The sequence below is a fragment of the Salvelinus namaycush genome, chromosome 4 (genome assembly GCF_016432855.1).
Source record: "Salvelinus namaycush isolate Seneca chromosome 4, SaNama_1.0, whole genome shotgun sequence".
In the NCBI taxonomy this organism is placed as follows: Eukaryota; Metazoa; Chordata; class Actinopteri; order Salmoniformes; family Salmonidae; genus Salvelinus; species Salvelinus namaycush.
The window spans coordinates 47,485,739-47,496,602 of NC_052310.1; the positions used below are offsets into that span (position 1 = coordinate 47,485,739).

At 39.1% G+C, this 10,864-nt stretch overlaps 2 protein-coding genes across 2 annotated transcripts; both read right to left on the minus strand.

Annotated features, from left to right (window-relative positions):
• Positions 1 to 343: 343 nt before the first annotated feature.
• Positions 344 to 2,342, minus strand: LOC120045640 (homeobox protein HMX2-like). The gene is made up of 2 exons (XM_038990556.1): positions 2,072 to 2,342; positions 344 to 891 (listed from the first exon to the last, which is right to left on the minus strand). The coding sequence occupies exons 1-2, from the start codon at positions 2,340 to 2,342 to the stop codon at positions 344 to 346; spliced, it is 819 nt and encodes a 272-aa protein (XP_038846484.1).
• Positions 2,343 to 9,387: 7,045 nt separating this feature from the next.
• Positions 9,388 to 10,648, minus strand: LOC120045641 (homeobox protein HMX3-like). Its single transcript, XM_038990557.1, has 2 exons — positions 10,360 to 10,648; positions 9,388 to 9,998 (listed from the first exon to the last, which is right to left on the minus strand). The coding sequence occupies exons 1-2, from the start codon at positions 10,646 to 10,648 to the stop codon at positions 9,388 to 9,390; spliced, it is 900 nt and encodes a 299-aa protein (XP_038846485.1).
• Between the last annotated feature and the right edge of the window lie 216 nt (positions 10,649 to 10,864).

The window sequence follows — 10,864 nt, forward strand, 5'->3', positions numbered from 1 at the left end:
TTACATTTAAAACTGTGTTTGAATGTATTCATAATTCGTTTGGGAAACAGTCCACTTGATAACATCTGTATTTCAGTGTCTAAATTCCCGCAATGTATAACGTGTTAAACCAGGGAGAAGAACGCAAAATCAAGGTTCAAAATAATTATTATACACATGGTGTGTTTTATACATTTAGAGAAGCTTGTTGCTTTCTTGTTAAAACGTACAGTTGCTGCATAATAAGACATATTTTTTCAACAAATAAAGTGATATAATAGACAGGAGTTTGGCAGACATTTATAAGAAAGTACTGTCGCGTGTTAACGTGTTATTTTTTTGGACTGTCATCACAGGCATTGAGTCAATATTCAATCTTGTTATACAGATTGTACAGGGGTAACCCTTGTAGGCTGCTGCCAGGATAGTATAGCGGCGTTGGAAAAGCAATAGATCTTGGAACTGGTACCCGGAGCAGGGAGCTATCTCTAAAAACAAGCGGCATTCCGACCAGTGTCTGTGCGGATGCGTGTGCCATATTCGCAGCCTCCAGTTCCGCCGACAGTTGTCGCTTCCACTTGTTTCTGCGGTTCTGAAACCACGTCTTCACTTGAGTTTCTGTTAGCTGTAGACTTGATGCCAAGCAGGCTCGCTCGGAGCTGCTCAAATACCTCTTCATATCAAATGTGGACTCGAGCTGGTACACCTGACTCCGCGAGAAGACGGTACGAGTCTTCTTCTTGGACGAGTTAGTCTGCTTGTTCGCACCGTCTGTCTGTCTCTCCTCGGAAATAGGTGACATTGGATTGCATGGTCTCTCTTGTTCCTCTTTGTAATCCTGCAGCAGAGGCTGTGTCAAGTGCGGTCGCCGTGCAATCCCGTCATGGCCTGAAATAAGTCCCTTGGTTGCACCTGCATTGGGGAAAAATACCAGTATTTTATTTTACCTTTTATTCAACTAGGCAAGTCAGTTCTTATTTTCAATGACGGCCTAGGAACAGTGCCTTGTTCAGAACGACAGAGCTATCATCTACAGCTCGGGGATTCGATCTTGCAACCTTGCGTTTACTAGTCCAACGCTCTAACCACTAGGCTACCTGCCACCCCAGTATAAAGACCAGTGGATTGGAAATAACATTTAAATAATTTCAAAATATTTCAACACTGATTTCCCAATGTCCTCCTCGATATCATCTATAGCCTACCAACAGTGATAAATGGTGTAGGCCTACCCTCAAGATATATGCATCAACATAAGATAGGCTACTCGACGCTTTAGTCTATTGCCTTTAGATCAGGTTATCAATTCTGTCACAAAATGTAGGATATGTCTCAAAGGTTTCACACTTATTTTCAAAGGCTTTGTTTTGGCCTACCCAGGTTTGGAGAACATCCCTATTAAAAGAAGAACATTATTCGATACTCGGTACAAGAGTGCATTAAGTGTGAACTTTGACTCATTAATTGACCGTTGAAAGGTTGTAAGTGGCCTTTTAAATAAACAATTTAATATGACTCTGCCTGGTGCACAATATTAATTAAATCAGGTTACATTTAACGCTCAATTGACGAAATGTAGTGCAGTCATTGTGAAAACATGTTATATCAATTAGAAGACTCGATTCAATTTGGAATGAAGGGGAAACCGTCCTGTTAATTATTTGACCCTTCCCCTGTTCGCTGATCTAGCAGTAATACGACACATTAAACAAAGTGAAGTGATAGCCTACCTATCAGCAGTCACAAACAGGCTACTATAGAGTTATCGAAGTTTACAAGCTTAAATTGCAGCAAGTAGTAGGCTAAATTTATCATAAATACGTGTATAATTAGGCCTAGCCTACCGTAGTCTACTGTTGACCTATTATTAGGCTACAATAATAGCCTAATAATAGAAATAATGATAATATCCCGTTAGATGCCATAGATTTATACAATATATAGCCTACTTTACTTTTTTACTTGGAAAATAAGCGTTTATTTTCGAAAGGCAAAATGTCAGCGACGAAAATCAATTCAAGAAAAATCTATCTTAAAGCAAAAATGATTACGTTTTACGCACAACAAAAATTACATTCAGTAATCTACTCACCTAAACGTGAAAAATTAAGTGGTTGATGTTGGTTGCATGGCTCGCTGTGACCAGGATCCGAGCAGAAACAGTCTGCAGAGTCCTCCCCACCGCTGCACTCCTCTTCCGAAGAAACCGAGAGCAAGCGCGTCCTCGCCAGCTGCAGTCCCTTGGAACTCTCCTTCGCCCCGGACCGTGGCTTCTCCGACGACTTGCCCAATATCGACTGAATGGTGAAGGTGGAAATCGGGGCCGAAGAGCACTTGCTTCCGTTGTCTTCTGTGGTACTCATTCTCGACTCATACCAGTAAGATTGGACTATATCGTATAGTTTTTGTATAATTGTTTTCTTATTATTGGTCTGTGAGGACTCCTCTTGTGTAAAAGAGTTCGAAAATAGTATTTCTTTAGTAAAAACCTTTTTATAAATGGGGGTGCTTGGGTTGTTTTTTCCTGGAGCTCAGGGAACATGAATGTATTCCTGGTCTACTTCCACGCGCTCTGGACTAAAGGCAGTATTGTGGCGTTGGCTCATTTACATGTAGGTAAGCTCCTCTTGGGCCAATCACACGCTCAAACTAAGCCCGGAAATTTCAAACTCATGTTGAGGTTCTGAGATAGGATGAGAGGAGATAAGGAAAGGCTGTCGTTTATTCTATCTTACGTCCCTCTTTGAATCCGATAGTGAAGGTAGACAAATATAGGCCTTATGGCACAGACAAATCACACATCTTAGGCTATTAAATTACTTCAACAGACATCTCTCTCTGCCAGAAATATACAGCACAAGACGTTTTGCATAGGCATAGTATCCATCGACTTTCATTTAGAAACTGATGCAACATGTCTCTCATTATAACCCACATTCAATTATATTGGACGTTTGGTTGAAAAGGGAGAATTGTTTAGGCTATGAATTTTGTGTAGGTAAAGGTTTCTAATTTTCAAGTCTTATGTTGTGTGTCGTTTTTTGTGCCTGTTTGTTTTGTTTTTGTGTATATATTTACACACATTGAACTGTAGCAAATTACTTACCTAATACGTAGGCCTGATTCACAATTTAAGAGGACAGTGGGGATGAATTTCCCACTCACGAGGCTATGAGAAAATGTGAAACAGGTGCAACCATGGAAGTTATCAGGAGTCTTTTAACGATGAGCTTCAGTGATTTTTCTTTTACCTTTTTTCAATCACAAGTATTCAATAGATTGTTGATGGAATTTTACCAAATAATATTGTCACAAATAGGCCTATTGCAAGACAACATAGCACATGGTTATTACACTGTAGTAGACCCTTATTATTTCCCATGCAAGATTTATAGTATTGAAGTGAATGGAGAGAATAATATTCTACATGTTTCACATCTGCATGATGTTTGGATTGGTCATGATTCTCCCTTTGCCTATTATTCTAGATATAGATATAGACTATAATTTAAACCTTTTCACTTACTAGTGTAAAATACATTGTTTGAAAGATTCCCTCAAAGAACAAACCCCATATCCCTAACATAATTAGTTACAACTGAATAATAGCATACCACTGAGACACCCTCGGGGGGAAATGCACACCATGCTATTACAGGCCAATGTAGACACAAGTACTGCACAATGACTTCATTGAAGGAATGGAACGTATTTTATTAGCCTTGTGCATGGTAAATTGGTCAGATAATCCAACAAACAGTTCTGGAACTAATACGGAACGTTAACAAAAAAAATTCCTGAAAATAATAAACACATTCCAGGTCCATTATCTGCGATTAGGAATTCATTTCATCATTACTACAATTAATCTGCCTCGCGTGGAGTAGAGGCCTGCTAATTGATTGACTAATTGATTGGAGGGCGGGGGCGCGCCCCACCTCCGCCCCTGCTCCTCCTCTCCCTCTCTCTCTCTCTGACGGTGTCTGGCGGGGCAGGTGCTGGGCTTGAGTTCGCAGTTCGAGCACATTATCCCTCTTTACTGCTTTCTAAGGGACCCCAGACACATTACAAACGGTCAGCTTTAATCATAATGTCAGCGGCCTAACTCTCATGCTGCTGCGCCAAGGGAGGGGTTGACGACCCCAGCCTTTCTCCTTAGTCTGTTCAATATTGTTTCGTATTGTGGTTTTGTTCATCCTTTGATAGGAGGAAGGAGTAACAGGATGACGATGATTATAATGAAGACGATAATAAAGACGATGATGAAGACGACGAGGGTGCTGATGAGGATGATGATGATGAAACCATGATTGTCAAGAACGCATTATGTCCACCGAGACGTAGGCTAGCTACATTTACTAGGGTAGTATATGAGGGCAGTCAGATTGCGCTGGATTTACGGTGACTACACATGAGGCGTGAAATCTGCCATGACAGTTAAATGGGCTGATTCTATACGCGCTCTTTTCAAACAAAGACCTTTGTCAACAGCAGCGATGTCTTTTTAAAGCTCTAATTATACCCGTATAAGCTATCCTTAACAAGAAATCATTACATAATTAACCCGACACTTGAATACAAATTCAACTCCACAGTTATTAGGATGTTATTTAAACAAATCTGAATATATTTTTCATGATAGCCTATCAAAATAAAATAAATGGTATTATAATTCATTGTAGGCATGATATATGCCTGCATAAAGGTAATTGTGTCATTCATATTTATTTGAACGTTTCTGAAGATCCTGCATCCACGTCTGATTTGCAGTCTTTTTCTATCCATGACGTTTGTACATTTTACTTATATAATGTTTTTTCAGAAACAGCATTGCGCGGTCTAACCTCGTGCTCTATCACAATGATAGGTGTTGTATTGCAGCCCTACCGCAATAACAGAACACGATCTTTACTACGGGAAAGGGGTCTTAGAAAGACAGATGAAGTTATGAGCAGCTTTGATCTAAGAATCAAGCTTCGATAAATATTAAACAAAGACCCCTACACGTGTGTATTATGATATATGATGTGTCCAACTCTAAAATAAGGAAATTACCAGAGAAAATGATATCAATAAATTTTCTAAGTATAAACGTTGATTATGTTTCGATTTTCATTCAAGGATCCGAGCCCAGCTCCTTTTTTCAAATAGGAGAGAGGGAGAGAGAGGGGTCGAAGCAGTCGTAAGAGCAAAACAGAGCGCGAACCCTGGAGGTGTAGGCTACAATTTATGTAATCTTCGGCTGGAAATGAATTGGGTAATTTATTGGAAAACAGAAAGTCAAGAAGATTGGATCAGTATAGCCTATCCAAGGGCTCCTATCCATCAAGTTCCAATTAACAACCTCACCATTGAGTTTTAATGGCTTTCCAATCTACTGCCCTGATAGACTCATCAATTCCTCGGGGAGAAATTAAGAAAATCGACCGCCCCTTGGCGTTTCGGTGTCATTCTTCACAGCAACTATATGTCAAATTAAAAACACAATTAACATTTAAACTGTTCCAATCAGACGGTGCCCCGCAACCTATGTTTCACTTAATATAACTTTTATGAAAATCTTGATGCTCGCATTCAATCCCGAAGCAAATGAGATACTAGTATAAAGATTTCCGTTCCCTAAAACATAAGTGTGTCCAGAAAGTGTTGTGCTAAGGCCCATGTTATCCCTTTGACACCAAAAGTTAGTTTTTATTTTATACATTATTGACAAAATGATGCCACGATATTTACAAATGTATGCAGGCTTGTGGCAATGTACAAACAATTAGTAAAATCAACTCAAACTTACTTTTGATATTTTTTTTCAAGCTTTCCTGACTAATCATTTTGCATCATCATGATGTGGCCTGTGACACTTTGCTTCTTGAAAGTCCAATATCTTTAAAACTGGACATCTGATATGCACAACATTTTGGGACTGTATCAACAGTGGACTAATGAAAAAAAATACCAAAATGTAATTTTTTTGTGGATTTTCCCTTTAAGCTCAATTAACATAATTATGCCTACCTACAAATTGCAACACAATATCTCCACAGATATTTGCATGAATCACACATGCGTGAACAGATGCCCAGGGTTTCAGGAAAGGGCTGAAAATACTTAAGCTGTTGGCACTTGATCAGCACTCAACTTTCCTGCTGTTACGTCCGTTGCCCTGTTCCTGCAAATGTAGGCTACTTTATCCTATTTCTGGTCTCGCCCCTTCTACTTTACATAAATATGTTCTACAAATGGAAATTATCGAGTTGTCATTTTTTTCAATTTATGCGCGCAAATCAAGGTCATGAGCGTAACCAGAACTGCCCGTGAACAATGCCATTTTTTGTAACAATATTTTAGACGTTTGTAGATCAATATGTGCTAGGGGAAGAACGCAATATATCCCAATCTATTAATTCTCTGTAATGGGTCCATGTGGAGTTTGCATGATATAATACGTCAATACATGAGTGATTATCAGACTATATTTGAATGCACTCTTTGTCTAGTGATGCGGTCATAATAGAGTAGCTACTGATTTGTTTTCGATAACTGCATTAGAGACAAAATCAGAAAATGACCTTTAAGCAAGGCGTTGACTGGTTTCTACTCAGCTGGAAGGAATGCTGAATACAACAACAAAGTAGGTCTAATCTTCAAGAGTCATTTTATAGTCAACTCGTTGCATATTGATATTTATATTATTCAATCTAACATTGTAGATAATAAATGTGTTCAATATTTCGCTACTTCAAAACGTTATATTAGGCTAATGTTGCAACTATGTCATTTGAGCCAATTTATCTCGTCCACAATAATGGAAAAATGAGTGACTGACATTAAACCGGTGAAACATTATGATTTAACAAAGTATATTTCCTTATGCATTAAAAGGAAAAAGTCAGTCCACAACATACCGTGGATACAAATTGTGAAGGTTTGAGGAGAGAGTCTACGTCGATCGTTGTCATATAGCTATCAAAACCTTTCGACTCCCTAAAACATGAATGTGGCCTATGGTGATCGAAAGACTTGAGATAACCTTTGGTATCTTGTGAAAAAGTTTTCTACTCAACACAAATGTATCTTTTCGACCATTTGCAATAGCTCTACGTCTACGTCATAAACATTCCACAGGTGCATTGCAGGCATGCATTGCAGAGACATTGGCATTGGTGTGTGAATAGCCAGATGCAACCAAACTAAACCCTTAGAACATGAAAACGAATTGAGCAAACCCTAACTCTAGGCCTTTATGTTCCGCTAACCCAGCTGAAACTACACAGACAAAATTGACAATACAACCATTACGTCAAAGACAAAGTGCATATTTGGTGAGCTAATTGCACCTGTCCAGTGGTATACCATTACCGAAGACGGACATATAAGCTGCATCCACAAGTAAAACGAGTATTGTTGCGAAATTAAACGTACACTTTTTTAAATGAAACGTTCAAATTTGCCTCGAGCTACGTACGCACGCACACACGTCCACCACACGCACGCATACACATGCACACACACACACACACATTTTTGAACAGCCTAATACTAGGGAATGTAATTTTTCTCTTTTGAATAGACTACATTACCCTCAAGATGGTGGCAATTACGCATCTAATTGACCGATACATTTTTTTTATGTAAAACAACTTTTTGTGCATAAAGTGCATAACAGCAGGTTGATTACGCACCTGCTCAGGTTCTTCATTCACATAATAATGTATGGGTCTACCAAAATAAGCGTGTGGTTTCGGGGAAGGCCTACCTGTATTTACATTCAATATGGATGGCAAATTAAACTATTTACCAATAATTAAAGCAAATAAAAAAGGTTAGTGCGTGGTTTTAATATCTAACTTTGTGAAGTTGCGCCAATGTATATGCATAATGCTTAATTTTGATTAATTCTAACTTTTTCTGATGTCCTTTGGCTACATGGTCTACTCACATTTTCCACCGTGTTTGTTCCAAGGATAAATGGTTCAATATACTGTATATAATATGTCAAGCGTCCAAATTGTAATAATCTTATTTAGTCAACCATCGCTATCTATGGCAATGTGTCTCCGAGGAGTGTCGGCCACGTGGTCTGCCAGACCAGTAGCACTTGTTAGATAGACCCAGTCGAGCCTCTGTAATGGGAATTGACTTATGATCAGACACAGTATTTAGGCAGAATATCCTCCTCTTTGTATATGCCAGGAGCATATTGATTTCCTCTCACACATGACAATTTTGAAAGCCACAACAATTATATTGGGTCTATAATAAAAGATTTGATGGAAAGTTGTATTGTTTGTTTATTTATATTCATTTTCATTATGCAACAATACATCCTGTTCATGAAGACGTTTTGAAAGTCGACAATAGCCTAATTTGTTTGGGAGGCAAACAGGCAAAATTTGTCATTTCTGAATAGATGCCTGAGGCATATGTAGACTACACCTAATTACATCATTGTGCATTCTTGAGTACGCACTGATTTGAAATATTTAAATATGGAATAACCTCCATTTATTTCACAACATAATTCAGCAATACAATATCAAAACGTGTTTTTCTGTACAAAGGAATAGCATCACCTGGTAGCTTCTTTCATTGACTCGATTCAATATACCCATATACATTTGTACACCATGATAAAGTTTCAAAAACACAAAAGGCAATGACATTCAATTCTTAGTTGTGCTATAAGGACATTGTCGAGCAAGCATAAATGAGAATCAATACATCAAAACAATAAGCCTATAAGCTACAATTATATTGTACATAAAACAGTGTATCTTGATTGTCCCCTGCTAAAGCGCTTTAAGTTAAAAAAAGAAAAAAAAAAGGAAAAAAAGAAGCCCGTTCGATAATCTGTCCGATATTCATTCCTAAATAGCTGAGCAAAGAGAAAACACAATGAATTGAATGGGTCTATCACATAACTTGGGGTCAAATGCTAGTGCTTACAGTATTGCCCATATCAAAATCACATTATCCGATAGAAAACAAACCAATGTTACCGAATTGTCATAACACACGCTGTAAATAGAAATTGAACAAAATTAACTCCAATGTAATTTCCTGAATGTTATGGTTCTGCGCGGGGGAAACAGGTTGCTGAAATGTATTTTGGGGCAGTGTGAACTGGATAGCAATGACAAAAGGCCTAATAATAATAGGCCTAATTATAATTATAACAATAATTAGAAGAATACTCTTAATATTAATAATAACAATATGCTAATAGTGTGAAATTATACCAGAGAAAATGTAAACTGCAGTCTAATATAAAAATGCGCAATAGGTCCTCTTTGACAGAAAGCATGGCTCTCTTTTTTATTTTTATTTTTCTTCTTTACAAAAATATTGTTTTAGTTTGTATTGTGTAGTGTTCTGTACGAGTTAGGAATATAGACAACAACCTCTTGTTTTTCAGACCGGTCTGAGTAGCGGCACAGAGGTGACGATTGGGTGAGAGTAATAGAGGTGGTGAGGGAAGGTGAGGAGCGGCTGGCTCACAGGCACGTTCCCGGTCGCACTGCCAGTCTCTGAGGCAGAGTTCTCGTGGTAGAGGATGGGCACTCGCACTATCCTCTGTGCAGTGGCGTGGCTCAGATTGGCAGCCTCTAGTTCAGCTGCAAGCTGTCTCTTCCATTTATTTCTTCTGTTCTGGAACCAAATCTTTACCTGGGTCTCTGTCAGGTGCAAGGACGCTGCCAATCCGGCCCTCTCCGAACTGCTCAAGTAGCGTTTCATGTCAAAGGTGGACTCGAGCTGAAACACCTGACTCCGGGAGAACACTGTGCGTGTTTTCTTTTTTCGACATGCTTTCTTGTCCCCACCGTCCTCGTTTTTCTTCCAGTCGTCTACCCCACTGTCTTTCTTTGTGTCCTCAGGATCACTCTCTTCAAGAACTATTTCATCCCCACTTTTGTTGTCCTCGTCTTCTTTGCTGTCTGGGTCAGATTTGAGCACCAGGTCTGGCGAGTCGCGATCCGTGCACGAGGTTGGAGAGGAGTCTCTTGCTCTTGCCTTCTCCGCAACTAAAATGACGACAGGAAATCTGGGTTATAAACATGACTGCATGTTCAATACCTCGCTATACCATTCACTTGAACCCGTAAAAGAAAAACAGAAACATGCAATGCTGACAATGGCCTAACGAACCCGTAAAAGAAAAATAGAAACATACAATGCCGACAATGGCCTAACGTTGAATGAAATACTTATCATAAGTGACAACATACTTGCTGAGTATATCCTTGTTTGAATGTCCTTTGACAGATGAAAGCTCAACCCATAGTATCAATAGCAATTTACACTATACAAATTACGCACATTATACGTTTTCTGATAGTGTAAAAGGTAAAGAAAGAGAAGACAATCAGATGTTCATGGACTTACCTTCGGTTCTGTGTAGATGACTGGCTGCACTGAGTGTGTAGGGATACCACCATGCTGAGGCTCGCTCCAGATAGTGCGCGGGTAAGGCAAACCTCTGTGTGGGTAACTCAAAGCGAGGAAAGTTGAAGTCCCCGACCTGGGATAGAGAAAAGCCCCCTTCAAAAGCTACCTTTGCCGAGGCGAAGATGGGCTTGGGTTTGGATGGTTTACTATCACAGTTCAGCAAGTTCTTAATGAAGAAGGGAGAGTCTTTCACCGGAGTGCACGTCTCTTGCGCCGTCTCGGGCATTGCTGCTTGGAGGTTGTGGTCCGAATGCCTTAGACCACAAATGTAAGTGTTAAAAGACTTAGAAACAGTGATATTATTCAAATAGAAGACTGGCAATTGTCCTTCTTTGCGATGTTTTAAATTATGAATATCGTCTTGATTACCAGATGATCGAGAACGACAAAAATAAAATACACATCAGAAAAGAAAATAGTCTTCAGAGAGAACAAAATAATA